The 19,610-nt window shown below is 40.3% G+C and overlaps 1 protein-coding gene across 7 annotated transcripts in view; it reads left to right on the top strand.

The window, feature by feature from the left end:
• WDR33 (WD repeat domain 33) overlaps positions 1-19,610 on the top strand; it is a 110,478-nt gene that overhangs the window by 59,733 nt on the left and 31,135 nt on the right. Inside the window, exon 8 of one of the 7 annotated variants that reach the window (XM_045031049.1) lies at positions 14,580-15,119. The exons of the other annotated variants lie outside the window; for them this stretch is intronic. Within the exon in view, the coding sequence (XP_044886984.1) occupies positions 14,580-14,656 (77 nt within the window). The 3' untranslated portion in view covers positions 14,657-15,119. Of the gene's footprint in view, positions 1-14,579; positions 15,120-19,610 lie in introns of those variants that run through there. 7 annotated transcript variants of the gene reach the window in all.

Below are 19,610 nucleotides of genomic sequence, written 5' to 3'. Positions count from 1 at the left end.
CTGCTCACTCTACAAGGTCCTAAGCCTCTTCATCGGCCTTCGTAGCGCAAGTTCCAGTGCAGGACATATGTGGAGCAGCAACCTGATCATCAGTGCACATGTTCTCCGCGCAAGCTAGAGAAAACTCCTGCTTTGGCCAAGCATTCTACAGGCAGCTTGTCCTTGAACTTCAAGCCCACCTCTGTTATTACTGCTTGCGAGTCACCTAAGTTGGAATGGACATGTGCAAGCACTCAAAGAAGAAAAAACAGTTACCTACCTCTCGTAACTGTTCTTTGAGATACATTGCGCATGCCCATTCCAAAATCCACCCACCGGCCTCATTCTTGGAGTGGTCAGTAAGGAGAAACTGAGGAGTAGAGGCTCGACAGGGCCCCTTATACTGGTTTTATGAGTGTGCGACACCAGGGGGCACCAGAGCTGAGCCGACGGATACCCGTAGGGGGAAAAAATCTCTGATGGCTGAGCTCGGGACACTCACACGCCTAAGTTGGAATGGACATGTGCGACACATCTTGAAGAACAAGAGTTATGAGAGGTAGGTGTGACGGTGCTGCCTATGGGAGCCAGCTGAGGTCACTCAATTAGGATAAACTGCAAACAAAACGGGGCAGACAAACCCCAGAAGCTGGTGGTTATTCCAGTACTTAGATTTACCAAGCCAGCACAGAACAGCTTCTATAGTACCTCACTGTTTACTTAAAAGTTCAAACACCTTAAAGTGCCCAGCCTCAGGCCTCTGTCCAGACATACACGTGAGATACGATGATGATTACTGAAAATCTTATCTCATCATATAAAAGAAAAGGCTCTTCCAATCCCAAAGGATCAGCCACATACCCAGGTCCAATTATAACTTAGATCTTACCCAAAATACACGTTATAGCCAATTCTTATTAACTAAGCTACAATTTATTTTAAAAAAAAAAAGTGAATGAGTGTTGATCTTTTAACCAGTATACATACAGACTTGAATTCAGTTCTTGAGGTTCAGGTACATAGTAGAGATGAGCTTGTAGTTGCCAAAAGTCCTTTTGGAAATAGTCCAGAGGTTATAATCCATTGTCCATATTCAGGGCGACTCCAGTCAGTGACTGGGGATCTCAATCCTTATGGCTTAAGGTTTTCCCTCTCTTGAAACCCAAAGCAGATCTGAGATGAAGCAGGATCGTGTCCCAGGGTTCTTATACATTTCCAGCAGCCTTTGGGCCTGAGAAAACAATAGGCTTAACTCTCCTTCTCCCAAACATCCTGGCACTTAGCACAGGGTGATTTATCCATTAAACAGTTCAGATACAGGTTACCAGAACCTTCAGAGATATATAAACAATAATACTATTTCACTCAAGTATCATCATAAATGTTAATATTCCTTTTTTGATCTTTGAATTAAAGCTATAACAATAGACAAGACTTGTTTGCTTACATTACAAGACCTGAGCAAACATGTCCCCTTCTACCTCTAACAATGCAGGCTTGCATTTAAAAGCTCTATTCATTTACATATTTTCCTAACAAGTCTCTAAAGTTCGGCCGTGGGTCAGGTCAGTCTGTGAGTTAACTAACTCTGGCCCTGTTACCTTCAATGAGATATTAGATCAGACTCATAACTTCACAGTAGGCAACTTTTTTAATAGAAAAAAGCATTTTAGTCAAAAACCTTCCAAACAGCTCTAGTTGTGAACTTCCAGGCTTCCATGAGTAAAGGTGGGGTAGAGTTGTGGAGAAAAGGAACACCATGGAAGACTCTTCTTCAGTAAATGCCAGGAGAGGAAAGATCATGCATCTGATCTAGGTGGCTTCTAATAGAGGGCACCCAACTGTTGCGAGCTCAATGCCCTTGAGACATATGTCTTCAGGTAAACATGGGGACTGTAGTCATTTGGCTCATATTGAAGTACAGCATAAATTTATAAAAACTATAAATCAGTGGTAGCTCTGTATATAAAACTATATATCAGTGGTAGCTATCACCTGGAATACCATGTTCAGTTCTAGTGACCATATCTAAAAATAAATAAAAATAAAGCATAAAAGGATGGAATTCAGAAATAAGTGGTGGAAACAATTAAAGATATGGAAAAACTTCTGTACAAAGAATGAAAAGATTACAAGTGTTTAGTCTAGACTAGAGATAAAAAAGGGAGCACGATAAATATATACAAAGTAAGAAATAATATAAAGGAGTTAGACTGGGTACTTCTAGTTACATTTTTCCATAATACAAGAGGAAGGGGACATTTAATGAAATTTTAGACAGAAAATTTAAAATTTGTAGAAATACTCATAATTTCTTTGTCCATGCGTTCCACAGTCCGTCATTGGGGTCAAGAATTCAGCAGGATTTTAAAAAATCTACCAAGTTTGGAAAGGAAATAAAACCCTGATACTTCAGTACAAGAGCCAACTTTTAATGGCAGAGGGTACGAAGAAACTTTCCTTATGTGCAGATTATTCAATAATTGTCCCCTTTGGGGGTTTCTTGCACCTTCCTCTGAAGCATCTAGTATTTACCATTGTAAGAAACAGAATACTGGACTAGATGAGTCACTGTTCTTATCTAGTTAATTCCTATATATCTGCAATACACTGGAGACAACTTTTCTATATTAACTATATCAGCTTGGGAAAAGGACCGTTGCATCACTTTGTGACCAGCTTGATGAAGAGTTGTGCTCAATATACAGCTGCAATTTACACCCTCCAAAAAAACAAACAAATACACACAACCAAAGAAAACAAGATGTTAAAATGCATAAGGAACGGGATGGAGAATAGCACAGCAAATGCCATTTTATATATATCAGTGGTTTGCCCCCATGGAATACTGTATTCAGTACTGGGTCACTCCATCTCAAAAAGGAAGTTGTAGGATTAGGTAGAAGGAGTTCTGAAACAAGTAACAAGAATTATTGGGCATAGAATGGCTCTCATTTGAAGAGAAATTGGAATTGTTCTCTTTAGAGAAGAGACAAATAAGAGGGACCATGTTAAAACTATAGAAAAGTTGGAGTCAGAGCTTCTGATCTCCCTGGTTTTGTGACACAAGAACAAGAATAAACTCGGTTCAGTTGAAAGGACAAAATAAAAACTAATGAAGATAAATTCTTTTTCCACAACACAGGACACAATTAGACAGGAACTCATTGCCATAAGATATTGCTGAAGCCAAGAACCTACAAAGGCTTTTTTAACAATTGGACATTTGTAAAAAGAATATCCAGAGTTCTTATAGTAAATAGTTGCCTATTGCATCTCTGCCTGCTTGGATCTAATAGCCAGCTTCTGGTCTTTTTCAGCTCAAGATGTACGCTTGGCAGCCCCATAGTTATCATTGCATATCTGTACAAAGCATGATTGCTTAGAGTTAGCCAATTAGTAGAAACCCATTTCCAAAGTAGGGGGTGCGAAAACTTCCCCAGATATCAAGTTTTATTCTTGTTTAGAATATCTCATTTTGCCAGCTTTTTTAAAAATTGCTTTTTGCTGGAGGACACACCTTTATGAAATGGAGATAGAATAATCTTGTATCTTATTTCTGGAGGCATGATCTATTTTGTGTGCATGTATTATATATAATGTGGAATACATAATTATGTCTGAGGTTTTGTTTGCATGAGTTTGAGTTGGCAGTAGGGCTCGCTCATGAGTAGTAAAGCTATGAGTGAGTTAAGGGGATCATCCAGAGTGTTGATAAAACTTTACTGTCAAACAATATATTTTGTGTATATTATATGTTACAGATGGAAAAACATTTTTAAAACCAATGTTTGAGAGATTTTAAAAGTTTATTGGGGCTATTATTTAAGACTCCAGAGAGAGCCATAAAAACCTCCACAACGGATTGTAATAGTTTTCTTCTACATTAAATTGTCACAAATATAAAGTGTAATGTCCTCTTCCTAGCTAGAAGAAAGTGCTGGATTCCTGTTGGAGAGTGGGTATTCCTCCCTTATCAAGTACATAAATCTACCGTTTCTAGTCCTATAGGACCTTATTTTGATATGTTCCTCAAACTTTTGAGGCCTGACTTATGCTTGAACGTTTTATTGTAACTGATTCAGTTAGGGGTGTGTATGTATGTATGTATGTGTGTGTGTTAAACAAAATAATTGTACAGCCCCTAGTGTAGATGCAGTTATACTGATATAGAAGTGACTTAGGTCTTCTGCCTTCCTATATGGGAATAGCTTTGTAAGTATAAAGAACCTTTATATTGATATAACTGCATCCACACTAAGGCCTAGGCCAGGTCTGTGCTAGGAATGCTCTGCTGGTATACCTATACCAGTATATTATGCTGGTAAAACATGCCTAGTGCAGTTGCAGCTTATACTGGCAAAAGTGCAGTTTTGCTGGTATAACTGTGTCTAGGGTCTTCAACATAGCTGTGTTGGCAGGTCAGAGATCATGCCTGTTCATGCCCTTAACTGACAGCTGTGCCGGCAGAAGTCTGTAGTGTAAACCTTGCTTAGTCTACACTTGAATGTTTTACTAGTATAACTATTTCAGTTAGGGGTGTGGTGGTTTTATTTTTTTAAACCAATAATTATACCGGTAAAAAGCCCTCGTGTGGACACAGCTATTCCAATATAAAGGTGACTTATGACAGTATAATTATTCTGCCCGTATGGGAACAGCTGTGCTTGCATAACTGCATCTACACTAGGGGTTATATAGCTTTAACTACATCAGCGTAGTTAGTGGTACAACTTTCTAGTGTAGACAGGGCCTTAGTCTTCAAGGGTATCCTATGTTTTCTCTTCAGTGATGAGGAAGTTACTTGTTCTGATTCTTTGTAGGTATCGTACAGGATTAATACCCATTTCCCCATCAATTTGGGGGTAAGTTTTTAACTATTATTTTGAGATGCTTCTTGTATTACATATTTGGAAAATGTTAACTTTTCCCCTGTTTTTATAATCTGCTTTTTAAGGGAGCTTTTGCTCCCTATGTAGTTCAGGACCTGACTTGGAAGGTTCTAGAAGAAGCTGAGACACTGGTGATTGGTCAGTATATGAGGGTGCCAAAGCCCTCTTGACTGCCAGTGCCTCATAATGCCAATAAACCTTAAAGCAAGAGGAGTTCTTGGCCTCTGTTGCTCTGTCAGCTTCAGACAGGAGGATTGCTATTCTGTGTAGTATTTTCAAAAAAGAATGATAGATAAGTAACTTTCTTTTGTGTGTAATGGGCACATGACTTTTACACTGTGAACCCTGACTTTTGAGTGCCAAGTATTTAACTGTGGGTTTTTTTATATTTAATTTCTGTAGCTTAAAAACCAGCTTTGTTTTATACATTAGATCTCTTTAGTACAGTGGTTCTCAACCAGGGTTATGTGTACCCCGGGGGATACGCATAGGTCTTCTAGGGGGTATGTCAACTCATCTCATTTCCCTAATTTTACAAAAGGTTCTAGAGCCCTTCAGCAGGACTGGGATCCTGTGGGTCCCACAGGACCCACTGCCATAACAGCGGGAGAGGGATAAAAATTCAACAAACCATGTGGGAGCAGGTGGGCATGGATATTGTGGGGTGGGAGGGGAGCAGGATTTTTAAATTAGTGCCACAAACAACATGAATGCCCCAGCCAAAAGCCGTTGCTCTCCAGCTGCCCAGCTCTGAAGGCAGAGCAGAAGTAAGGATGGCAGAGTTTGGTATTGCCACCCTTTAGAGCCTGGCAGCTGAAGAGTTTTTAAGTGAGGTGAAACTTGGTACACAAGGCAAATCAGACTGCTGAAAGGGGTACAGTAGTCTGGAAAGGTTGAAAAACGCTGCTTTAGAAGACTGGAGTGGGATGGTGACATCCAAACAGGCTATAAATTAAGATGCAGCTTTTCCAAAGTTCAACTGAGAGGCGAGGAAAGGGCTGAGAAAAATGCACTGAGGGTTCAGTGTTTTAGGTGTCACCTGTTCAACCCACCAAAAGTTACTGTAAATATTAAGCCTTGAGCTTCCTGATTTTTGCTAAAGTGAAAAATTCTTTAAAAGTTTAAAGCTGTCTTTATATGTTGTAAGGAGCAGTAGAAGGCTCACAGATTTGTTAAGACAGTGGCTTTCAAATGTTTTCATACCAAGACCTCTTCTGCTGAGGTAATAGAACCTCCCATTTAAGAGTATGGAAAGGACATAGCCCCCTAACACTTGTTTGTGACCTTTGTGTTAAGAACCCACGTACTAAGACATTCACAATCTTTGTCCTTCATGATTTCCCATCAGTAGTCGTAGTTTGGGGGCTGGTCTACACTACGGGGGGAAATCGATCTAAGATACGCAACTTCAGCTACGTGAATAACGTAGCTGAAGTTGAAGTATCTTAAATCGAATTACCTACCGTCCTCACTGCGCGGGATCGATGTCCGCGGCTCCCCATGTCGACTCCGCTACCGCCGTTCGGGTTGGTGGAGTTCCGGAGTCGACAGGAGCTCATTCGGGGATTGATATATCGCGTCTAGATGAGACGCGATATATCGATCCCCGAGAAATCGATTGCTACCCGCTGATACGGCGGGTAGTGAAGACGTACCCTGGGATACCACATCATGATGATATAATGGAGACAACAATCGGCTAAAATCTTACCATGCTCTTAAATTTTTTCAATCCCCTATAGCTTTTTTTTTTTTAAACCCAGTAAGGATTGTTTTTATGCCAAGTTTAAAAGGCTTCTCTAGCTCTTTGAATTATTGGTGTACCAAAAAAAAGCTCAACATTCTGGATGTTTTTTCATTCCAGAAAACAACTGAAAGGATTTTCCTCAAACTTTCTGTAAGGGAAAAATCTGTCTTTGGGCTGAGGCCAAACAAAGGAATTTCAGTCCATGGGTGAATTTCTTAGGGAATTTGTAAGCATCTGAAAATAGGAGTTTAATTATAAAGTCCTGATCTATACTTAGCTATACTTTTTTTCATAGTATAAGCTGTTTTTCCTTCCGTAAATGACAACGTCAGTCTTTATAAGAGATCTCCACAATTAGAGACTAAAAGGTTCCCCAGGTATGTTCTTCACTTATGAAGACATATATATTCACATGTAATAATGAGTCCTGATAAACAGAGAGCAAGTCTTCTCCTCTGAACTAGTGAAAACAGAAGTTTTCTAAGTCATTAGATACCTCCAAAACTACATACATACTGGGGAACTAAAAAAAGCCCACAAAGAGTTGTCATTCTTGCTTCCCCTCATGCATTATCCCGCAGATACACTAGAATGTGTAGAAGCCCTTACCAAATTTTAAATGGTCTGTTTCCAAAAGTTGATATTGCTGTGAGAACCTTAACGTTTGAATTTTCTGACCTTTGTGTTTAAGTGCACTACCCCTGCACTAACATTAACTGTTAAAAGCATTAACGTCACTGTTCCTTTAACTTTGTTCTTGCATTTTGTTTTAGGAGCAAAGAAATGCACTAGTGCATTTAACTATGCTAATTACTTACAAAGGTACATTTGAACATGCAACCTAAGGAGCAAACATTCAAATGATCACAGCAGGAACTCGTGTTTTGGTTCTGTTTATGATAACCATTATCAATGTCTGGAGGAAATACACACTTCCACCAGACGCTGGGGATCAGTGGGTCAGAGATTGGGGAGCTTTTGATGGAGTTCTTGGGAGAGGAGTAGTGCACTTGTGGATTATTTTAATATACAATCATTTGATTTGAATGTGATCTAATCAAGGCATGCATCTAAAGTGCGGAAGAGTCTCTTGTACTCCTCAAACATGCAAAATTTCATATAAAAAGGATGGGAAGGTCTAGTGGAAAGACTACCATAGCTGCTAAGCTCCCTCTGATAGCACCATAACAATAGAAGGATGTGTGTTAGCCATTGAGCCTTTATATTGGCACTGGAAACACCCAGCAGATCTGATGGTCATCTTATTGACCGCCCCCCCCCCTTTCAAATTGTAGAATCCTGAGATTGCATGCTGTGGCAGTGCCCCAGAGAGCACACAATTTGAATAGAATCTGACATAATTATGTGTTCATACAAACAATCCTACGCATACACTGGGTAGTCCCCTTCCTCCCTATCCTTATTTCCTTCTAAGTTTAGATGGACCTGTCTGGCTTTGCCCAGCTGGTTTACACTGTTATTGCACATGTACTCCTAGATCATGGATTCTCAGCTTGAGTCACAACTCCCAGAGATGTGACAAGCAGGTCCAGAGCAGTTGCTAACACCCTCACTTTCTTTATGGATAGACAGAAGGGTTGGGGGAATGTACCAAACCTTTTTTCTTCTATTATATACTTCCTCCTCAACTCTTTCATTCTATTTTCCTTACATAATGACCCTGCTTCCTTACTTCAAAGAATAGTAAAAGCTTTTCAGGCCTACCAACAATTGCTAGTTAGGGTGCAGAATACAGCTTCATCTTGAAGATGTCAGTTCCTTATTACTTTGGATGGGGAGGCTGGGACAGAACTAATTAAGTTTCTTTGTGGCCCTTGAGGCTGTCTTTGCACTAGCTGTAAAGTCTCTACAGAACTCTGTCCCCTCTCAGTTGAAGATCAGTGAAACATCCAACAAGTTATAGCACTTAATTATTTTGGGGTGAGGGTTGTCTAAACTGTTTATTCACCATAAAATCATAAGCGTTTTTTAACCCGTTTTGAAAAAAGTTTTGTTGGCCAAATGAATAATTTTGTCCCAATAGAATACAAACAGCAGTACAGTCGAACCCATTTATCTCGACCTCGGTTAACTTGCCAATCGTATTAAGTCGACGTTTTAGAAGTGGAACCGCCAAATTCTCTCTGTCTTAGCATTTTCTCATCGGTTATGTCGGTTCTTTTATGTCGTCGTACCCTAATATCTCGAGCACAAAAGAGGGCCAAATTTGCCACTTAACGTCCGTTATCTCGATCCCCATGACCAATCGTGCGTCTTATATATTAGTATATAAATAAAAATGATCATACTTGGTTCACTGCGCATGTGCTGAGTTCACGTAGCACGTGATCATGGTCCGTATGGTCGTTCACTCCCATGCCAGTTCACTCACTCTTGTTGATCTTGTCTGAAGGATAACATGCTGTAGCTATTCTGTTTATTTTTTCCCTTCTAAAAATGTCTGGAGGTGTTAAGAGAAAACTGGACAATCAGTCAATAGAGAAAAAGTATGAAATCATACTGCAGCTAGAAAAAGGAACAAAACCGGCAGACCTTAGTCGTCAGCATGGCATTCCAACAAACACCATTTCAGGATGGAAAAAGAAGGCCGACGTGATAAAGCAAATGTACGAGAAGTCTGTCTTTGATCCAGCAAGAAAAAAACTTAGAGTGGCTGAGCACAAAGATGTCGACGATGCACTGTTTCAATGGTTCACAAATACGCGAGCAACAAACCTTCCCGTCAATGGTCCCTTGCTGATGGAGAAGGCGGACATCCTTGCTGCAAAGCTAGGACACCCTGACTTTAAAGCAAGTCAGGGATGGCTGGATCGTTTCAAAAAGAGGCACAACATTGTCTTCAAAGCAATTTGTGGAGAGAGCGCTGCGGTTCAACAGGAACAAGTGGATTCATGGCTGAAGACTCAAATGCGCACAATTTTGGATACCTATGAGACTCGGAACATTTTTAATGCTGATGAAACTGGGGTGTTTTGGAAATGCCTTCCAGACAAGACTATGGCGTTTCGTGGGGAGGCTTGTCATGGTGGAAAAAAGTCGAAGGACCGACTTACAGTGCTAGTTGCTGCTAACATGGATGGAAGCCAAAAACTCCCGCTCTACGTTATAGGAAAGTTCAAGAATCCCAGATGCTTTAAGCAGACCAAAGTTCTCCAATGTGATTATGATGGCCAGTCACAGGAGATCTATTCAGTGCATGGGTGAAAAAGTGGGACAGGAAGTTCCAAGCAGAGAAAAGGAAGGTGGCACTGATCGTGGACAACTGTAGAGCTCATCCGGATGTTCCTGGTCTCAAGGCCATTAAGATCTTTTACCTCCCACCTAACACAACGAGTAAGCTCCAACCAATGGACCAGGGGATAATCCGTGCAGCCGCAGAAGAACTCGCGGAAGTGGCGGGAAAATCAAGCCTTACAGATGCTATCTTGGAAGAGGAGGCACAGGAGTTAGCCATCACTGTCCAGGAATTCCGAGATTACATAGAAATCGACAAAGACGTCGTTACTGATGGCATGATCACCGATGAAGACATTGTATCAAGTGTGCAGTCAGCACAGGCAAGCACATCTGCATGCGGCAATGACAAAGAAGATGAAGATGCGGACGAAGATTTGGAACCAATTCCCTCAGCTGGTGAGGTGGTAGAAATGCTACAGAAAATTCAACGGTATGGTTCTTTTGTAGGAGATGAAACTGTTTTAGACAGCATAAATAATATTGAAGCATTTGTTTTCAAGCAGACTGTTAAAGGCAAAAAGCAACAAAGCATTTTAGACTTTGTAAAGAAACCATAGTAACCGCGTGTATGATACTTTTCAGAGCTGTGTCAGAGTGAAATGACTCGCGAATTTAATTTTGACACTGGTTAGCTTTTTGTAAAAACGAACTACACCCCGCACGTTTTTTGTGATTTTGTGAGCGATCTCTGTGTTTGCAATGTTGGAGAATATAATAAAGGTTTGTATCGAGAATCGACGGTGGTTTGTATTGTATACTGGTAAATCTCTGCTGTTAGTTGGTGCACATATGCCTTTTGTTGTTAGCAAACATGTATGTACATTTTTATAGCATGCCGATCGCTTCATCTTATTTATTAACGCACATCATGTACATAAAGAAATTTCAAGCACATGTTAATATATTGCCGCCATATTGGTTTTCGTTTATCTCGATCATCGGTTATCTCGACGCTTTTTGGCAAACCCCTAGGCCGGCAACATAACCGGGTTCAACTGTATTTGTAATGAATAACTTATATATACAACGCCTTCTCGCTGTAAGATTTTTTTTGTACTGTCAGAGTGCAGAGAATTGCTATTAACCGTAATATTTGTTACACACTTTGAAGAGAGGAGACTTTTTGCATCTTTTTAAACAAAAATGGTAAGATAACTGGTTTGAAAATAAGCAATTTTTCCTTGATTTTTAAATTTTATCAAGAGAATTTAATGTTGTGTAAAGTGCCAGATTGTTAGCCATGGAAATGGAAATGCTTTATTGGGGAGGAGCAACATAATCAATACAAATTTTCTTTCACCACTGTGATTATGCTCTTCAGTCCTGACCTAGAAGGGGAAGGGAACATACCTAGCAGTGAAAAGATAGTTCAGACTTCATACCAAGGTAGTCCAGGGTGCTTTGTTGATAATCCCAGCAGTGTTGCTAGTTCTTTGGGGGGAGGGATAGCTCAGTAGTTTGAGCAATGGCCTGTTAAACCCAGGGTTGTGAGTTCAATCCTTGAGGGGGCCACTTAGGGATCTGGGACAAAAATCAGTACTTGGTCCTGCTAGTGAAGGCAGGGGACTGGACTCAATGACCTTTCAAGGTCCCTTCCAGTTCTAGGAGATAGGTATATCTCCAATTATTATTGTGGCTAACTGAATGCAAGTGACTCTGCTGGGACAACCAATTCACATATTTTCAACTGAGCAGATATCAGATAGTAACTACTTCTGGTCACTAACAATCTGAACCAGTGACCTCTAGTGATGAAAGGCCATGTGTATCTTATTACCAGTCAAACAGAATACTCTTGCAAAATTTTTTCTTGTTTCTCTTTTCCAGGAGCCATTCACCATAAAACTGTATGTTAGATCATTCATGTTATCTTTAAAAAAAAAAAAAAAAAAAAAAGTTTACGTTTTTAATGTTTACATACATCACATAACCTTGACTGCATGGGATAAAGCAGGAGTAAATTCCAGTGTGTTGCCTGTGCTTGTAAGGTGCGTAGCCATTATCCACGATGCACATTACTGAAAAAACTATGGGCATGGCTACACTTGCAGATGTAGAGCTCTGTGAGTTAAACTCGCCTTCGGAGAGCGCAGTAGGGAAAGCACTGCAGTCTGTCCACACTGACAACTGCTTGCACACTGTCATGGCCACATTTGCGGCACTTGCTGCAGCATTGGGAGCAGTGCATTATGGGCAGCTATCCCAGCATGCAAGTGACTGCAACATGCTTTTCAAATGGGGGTGGGGTGGGGTGTGACAGGGAGTATGTGAGGGGGGAGAGTGGGTTTTTTGGGGGCTGAGAGCATGTCAGCATGCTGTCTTGTAAGTTCAGACAGCAGCAGACTCCCCCTCCCCCCCACCTCTCAGCATTCCACACTAATCTGTCTCAGAGCACACTTATCTGTCTCGGAGCAGATAAGCAGCTGGCTATCAGAAATGGAGCTTTCAAATGGCATATCCGCATTCCTACAGCGAGTTCAAAACAATGAGAAGAGTGGCCACTTGACTTAAGGGGATTATGGGACATTTCTGGGGGCTGATCAGAGCGCAGTAATGCAACACCTCGTCCACACTGGTGCCGTGGCGCTCCAGCGGGGGCGCAGCAAACATTATTCCACTCGCCGAGGTGGAGTACCAACAGTGCTGTAGCCACGGAGTCAGAGCGCTTTACGTGCCTTGCCAGTGTGGACGGGTAGTGAGCTAGTGCGCCCGGGGCTCCTTTATTGCACTGTAACTTACAAATGTAGCCAAGCCCTGTGTATTAGCACTTAAAATCCATTGTGTTCTCTTGCACAGTCTTGCTAATGTAGAGGCACAATCAGGCTTTAGGATGTACTATCTCTGGAGAAACTAGGGTACTGATGGAGCATATACATGACCATGCTGCCCAGTCTCCTATAGAGAGGGACTGTTACTTTTGAAATTTAAATATTTCTCAGCCTTATTATATAACCTCCTTAAACCTCGGTCTTGTGTGCATTGATATTCTCCATGACACAAGTCAGTACCAGTTGTAGCACAGTCCACTCACATCAGATAAATAATTATTATGTAATGGGAATTCTATGTAGTCCATGGGCATGGAATAATCTGATGAAGGTGTATTTTGTTTATGAAAGCAATAACTATTTTAACTGACACTTTAAAATAAGAGATATTGAAGGGTCTATAACATCTCAAGGTTTTGTTTTTGTTTTTTTAAGGTTAAAATACCCCAGTTACAGAGTAGCCGCTATGAATTAAAATCTTTTGAAAATTAAAATGTAATCTTGAAGCTATAATATTTATATTTTAATACAATATTAATACATATTTTTTGAGTTAGGTGGCAAATGATTTTTCAGCTCCTCTTGTGATTTGCCCGAGGAACATAGGCACATATTTATGATTTTTCTGCTACCATCTTGCTAAACACAGGTGCTGTTACTTTCGTCGATGAGAGTCAACCTTTTTCTGGTTGTACTTTAATTTGAGTTAGAGTGAGCATCCATAATTATATTAGTCTTCCCAAGTGGGACTGATGTTCAGCTACCTCTTAGCTATTTGATTTTTTGGAATAACACTGAAGGACAGATTCCTACAAGAGAAAAATAGAACAATTTTCTCTGCCTAGAACTAGTGCACTTTTTCTGCAATCTTTAGATGACCTGTATTTGTAAAGTCTTTTCACTTGAAGCAGATTTCAGATCTGCAGCTTTAGTTTCAAGACAGGACTTTTCCCCCTTTCAATTTTTATTTATGTACCCCTGCTTCCTTATTTTAGTTACTTATTTTCCTATTTGTGGATATACAATTCCTCAAATATACTGTCTTTTTTAGCTACTCTGATTCCTTAAAAAATTTCAGCACAGTTTTAGTTCATTGTCAGCACATTGTCATGACTATGGATTTCTGAGACTGGAATCCTTTTTAAATCTATTTTTTATGTTTTTGATGCACGACTACTACTTTTCACAGTGGAGTAAAGATTGGATATTCCCCCATGTCCCTCAAGTAGCTTCTTGCTGCATCACCTCAACACAGTGAATGTTAGTGCTTTGTCGTATTTTTTTAAGTGATCATGCTAATTTATATAGCGATTCACGATTACAAAGAAGTAAAACACAGAATTCAGTGAATACAAGTTTGCCATTCCAAGCAGGTTTGTTACAAAGCTGCCTCAGATCAGTTAGGTATTTTTGTTGTTCATTAGTTTTTCCTTATTCAGTCTTTTATCTTATTTGAGAAAATTTGTGACAAAATTAATTATGTAACAACTGTTGGGTGGGATAAGCTTAAGTAGATGTTTGGTAATCTACACATTGGAGAAGTTACTAATACATTCGCAATATGTTGCTCTACTTAAGTGGTAGACTGTCCAAGGAACTTAATTTGCCTGATAGGTTCACCTAGATTACTGTTTTAAATTAAACTAACTGTCCTCAGATCTTGAAGGTGGTGCACTGGTGTATGGGGCCACTGTTTCAAAACTAAACTAAATATGACAGTGGGATGTTGTGGGAGGTAACAGGCAACAGAGATGTAGAACTACATGTTAAGTTATAGGGTAGGTGGGTGGCATGGAACACACAGTGTTCTTTTTCCTTTATAATTTTTTATAATGTATTATATTTTAAAAAGGGGCATTAAAGGGTTAGCGTAGGAGGGTAGTTCATTGTTTGGTTTATGTATGAAATGACATAAAACATCCATTCCTTTTGCAGGAAAAAGTTCTTGTAATCATGGTCTTCATAGAAGTGGCTATATAGGAGGAAAATGGTTCTCTAAGAAGAATTGGTAGGAGAAATGAGGAACCTGAGTAGCTACAGGCATGGTAGAATTCTCTTTCAGGGGCCTAAGCCAGCATTATACACTCAAAGTTGCCATTGACTCTTTTGGTTAACAAGGGAAGGATTAGGCTCCAGCGTATGTAACAGAAGACCACAATCAAAGACAACAATAAACTGTTCCAAGCCCCCTCCACTCCCACCCCCAAAAAAAGCTTTAATTTCCTCTGAAATGTATTTTGTTTTGTTTGTTTGGGTTTTTTTGTTTTTGGTTGGTGTGGGTTTTTGTACTGGCCTAATGGCTCACGTGCTTTTGTGTCCTAGTACCATGGGTAAGATCAGAGTTTGAGTCCAGTCTGGGGATTTCTGCTCCTTGGTTAGCAAGTGTTAAGAGCATTGCCAAGGTGCTCAGGGCCCTCTTCTGATTTTTCACACATTTTTTGAGTACTTCAATGTACCTTACCGGGGAGTGTCTCCTCTTCTCCATGTCCTTAGCTGTATCCATTTTGTATGTCTGGTACGAATGCACTTTATTAAGAGTACCAGATTCTCTAAAGATGTTTTTGTTTTTTGTTTTATTTTCTAAATTTTTAAAATATGCTTTCTAGATTCAGGAATCTGCTTATGAGTATAATAACTAAACATTTTTGGTGGGAACGTATTCCTATGACTCCACAACAGGAGTTTACTCTCTGAACAGACTTTAACTGCAGCAACTTCTCTTTCAGAGGTTAGAAGGTATAATTCTGGTGATAGATCTAGGCATATGTAATGACATCCAGAATTTTTTGCCAGGCATTTCCTATATGGCAATGTGATTAAAACCTATTTTCTACCTCTAGGCAGAAATCTTTCATATGTGTTCTAATTTTAATTCTAATTCTGATCCCTACAACCAAGCACTAGATCAGGGGTCGGCAACCGGTGGCTTCTGGCTCGCCAGGGTAAGCACCCTGGCGGGCCGGCCCGGTTTGTTTATCTGCCGCGTCGGCAACTTCGGCTGATCGCGGCTCCCACTGGCTGCGGTTCGCGGTCCCAGGCCAATGCGGGAAGCAGGAAGCCGTGGCCAGAACATCCCTTGGGTCGCGCCGCTTCCTGCCTCCCGCATTGGCCTGGGACCGCGAACCGCGGCCAGTGGGAGCCGCGATCGGCCGAACTTGCCGACGCGGCAGATAAACAAACCGGGCCGGCCCGCCAGGGTGCTTACCCTGGCGAGCCGGGAGCCACCGGTTGCCGACCCCTGCACTAGATGTAGAGCCAGAACTGGAATGGACTTTTGGGATACTTTCCTGAAAACCCCCACACAATCAGCTCTCCAAAAATCACTACGTACTATACAATCACGTGATCCCATAGCATGCAGTAACTATACCAATGTACGTTCAAAAACAGCATCTATGTTCAAGTACAGACTGAGTCATGGAGAGAAACTATACATTTCAATATTTCTGTTACAAAATACTTTACACTTCATGTCCTACATTTTGCCATTTAAACCTCTTTAAATCAATAAACCAAACAAAACACACACAAAACCAACCCATCACTTCACACCACCACCTTCTCTTAAACATAGAATAATTTGGTTACAAATATTCAATATATCCCTCCCCATCATACTGTTGTACTACATATTTAATTATTTTTATACCATCTCTGGCAGATAAATACATATAATAATCTTCAATATCTGATGCAATGATTGCCCCAAACTCTGTTCTTGATAACTTGTTCCACTGCTTAATTTGTCTTAGGAGAATGAGTATTGTCCCTGCTGCATTTTAAGCCAATACTACTTATTCTAGCCACATTGGATAGTGAGAATAATGTGCCACCTTTTTCAAGGGTAGGAATTAATGGTAAATTCTCAGAATGGAGAGGGGTAACTAGTGGTGTTCCCCAAGGGTCAGTCCTAGGACCAATCCTATTCAATTTATTCATAAATGATCTGGAGAAAGGGGTAAACAGTGAGGTGGCAAAGTTTGCAGATGATACTAAACTACTCAAGATAGTTAAGACCAAAGCAGATTGTGAAGAACTTCAAAAAGATCTCACAAAACTAAGTGATTGGGCAACAAAATGGCAAATGAAATGTAATGTGGATAAATGTAAAGTAATGCACATTGGAAAAAATAACCCCAACTATACATACAACATGATGGGGGCTAATTTAGCTACAACGAGTCAGGAAAAAGATCTTGGAGTCATCGTGGATAGTTCTCTGAAGATGTCCACGCAGTGTGCAGAGGCGGTCAAAAAAGCAAACAGGATGTTAGGAATCATTAAAAAGGGGATAGAAAATAAGACTGAGAATATATTATTGCCCTTATATAAATCCATGGTACGCCCACATCTCGAATACTGTGTACAGATGTGGTCTCCTCACCTCAAAAAAGATATTCTAGCACTAGAAAAGCTTCAGAAAAGGGCAACTAAAATGATTAGAGATTTGGAGAGGGTCCCATACAAGGAAAGATTAAAGAGGCTAGGACTCTTCAGCTTAGAAAAGAGAAGACTAAGGGGGGATATGATAGAGGTATATAAAATCATGAGTGATGTTGAGAAAGTGGATAAGGAAAAATTATTTACTTATTCCCATAATGCAAGAATTAGGGGTCACCAAATGAAATTAATAGGAATCAGGTTTAAAACAAATAAAAGGAAGTAGTTCTTCACGCAGCGCACAGTCAACTTGTGGAACTCCTTACCTGAGGAGGTTGTGAAGGCTAGGACTATAACAATGTTTAAAAGGGAACTGGATAAATTCATGGTGGCTAAGTCCATAAATGGCTATTAGCTAGGATGGGTCAGAATGGTGTCCCTAGCCTCTGTTCGTCAGAGGATGGAGATGGATGGCAGGAGAGAGATCACTTGATCATTGCCTGTTAGGTTCACTCCCTCAGGGGCACCTGGCATTGGCCACTGTCGGTAGACAGATACTGGGCTAGATGGACCTTTGGTCTGACCCGGTATAGCTGTTCTTATGTAAACCATCCGCTTATCTCCATGATTCTGTTTCTTACTTAATTTGCCTTCATTGTTTACCAAATTACCATGATTAGGTAATCTCAATAGTAATTTCCTTCATATTTTGGCTCAGATCTCCAATGCTTTTTAATGAACCACTTGTTGTCTGATTCATTATGGCTGAGGTTGATAGTGACACATGGGTCCTTTCCTGCAGTCTGTGATAGCCAAACTGCATTACTTTGTTTGTTGCTTCTTCCCCCTACCTTACTGTGAAGGATGAATGTTCATGCAGTCTTTATTCTAAAAGAAACAACGTGTGATTTTCCCTCCTTAAACTCAACTTTTTGAACTTACAATTTCAATGGAATTGTTTAGACAGAAAGCAAAATGTATATTGGCTGTCAAAGAAAATGGCTTTTGCAATTTCTTGGTCAGGAAGAAGGGAATCTGTGTCTGCATATCAACTGGCTTCATCTTAATCAGTAATGACAAACTAGACTGATGGGACTGATTCCTCTTTCCACTTTGAACAGATAGACAGGCCATTCATTTCAAAACTTTTCTTCCCTGATGAGAGAAGATCCCATGTGCTCTCTAGTGCTAATGTTCCAGACTAATTCTTTCTTATCTATCTGAATTATTTTACTAAAAATATAGTGAGGGGAAAAAAAAGAATAAGAATTCTATACATTTGACTATGTGAAACCCAAAGGACGAAGGGTCCAGCAATATTAGGTCAAGGAGGACTACAGATTGTCCTATGAGATGAGCACAAACTCCATATGTAATTAGGAGTACATACCCTTTTTTGGGGTCCTTCGTTCTAGATCTGTGGCCTACTTGGATCAGCATTCATGATAATATGGATGAAGAAAGGGAATACTTGAACTACTGGACAACTGTGCTAAGGAGTTAATATCCAAAGGCTGCTGCGGTTGATCTGTCTGAGCTGTAGTTCTTAGAAAATTATATAATGACCTCCATGTTGCAGTGTAGCAGATGTCTGCTCCAGTAGCTATTTCCCTTCTGGCTTAGCAGCTATGGCACTATATGTGTCGTCACACCTGAAGGGGTTAGCCTGGATCCACTGAGTTATGGGAGAACTAGAAGCCTGCCCCTCTCCACTGTTAGGTCATATTCTCTTTAACACCTAAGAACATCTAGCCTGTGGAGAGCTGTCTCCTTAAGAGGATGATGATGGAGGGAGGATAAATTTATTGGATGTTACAGAAGTGGAAGACTTCTTTTTGGAGAATCTGGGAATTGTCTAGAGTGCCTTGATCTTCTGAAGGATGATGAAAGGTGACTATCAAGCAGGGATCAAAGTTCTCCAGTCCTACCCGATTCAGTAACTACCAGGAAGGCCACCTTAAAGGACTGAATGTCTAAAGGAGTCATAGTCAGGAGGAAGTAAAGAGTCTTTAAGATAAATTTGAGGAGGGGCAGACTAGCTTTCTGTATGTGGGTCTTTGGCCGTGGCTTTCCAGTATCTGGAAATCAAAAAACTAGTTTTAGATGAAAACATCCTACCAATCCCTAAATGGCTTCTCCTGCTGATATCTAATATTTGGGAGTGTTGAGGACCAGATTTTTGTTAGCCCCAACTGGGTTGAGTTGGGGGATGCAAGCTGCCCACTTGAGAAGCCTCTTCCAGTAGATTGCACAGATGTTCAGAATATGTCCTTTTGTGCTTTGCTGGGTTCCTCAGGTAAGATTGATATTCCCTGCAGAGATCCACTAGGCTCTCTCAGCTTGATTCCCATTTGATTGGGCTCATATACCACTCATAGTTGATTCTATAGATCCTGATAATATGATTAACCTCTTCTTTCTTATGTAGTTTGATCAGTAGTGAAATAGTTAACAAAATTTAAATTATCTCTGCTTCAGTGTTGATGCCCCATTGAGAACAATAAAAGACAGTTGTTTCATGCTGTCTGCAGATTCAGGCAGACATCAGTGCATTTATTTACATTTGGTTAATATTTTATGAGTTAT

This window comes from Mauremys mutica, chromosome 9 (assembly GCF_020497125.1).
Source record: "Mauremys mutica isolate MM-2020 ecotype Southern chromosome 9, ASM2049712v1, whole genome shotgun sequence".
NCBI classification, from domain to species: Eukaryota; Metazoa; Chordata; order Testudines; family Geoemydidae; genus Mauremys; species Mauremys mutica.
This window is presented reverse-complemented; position numbering and strand designations above follow the sequence as displayed.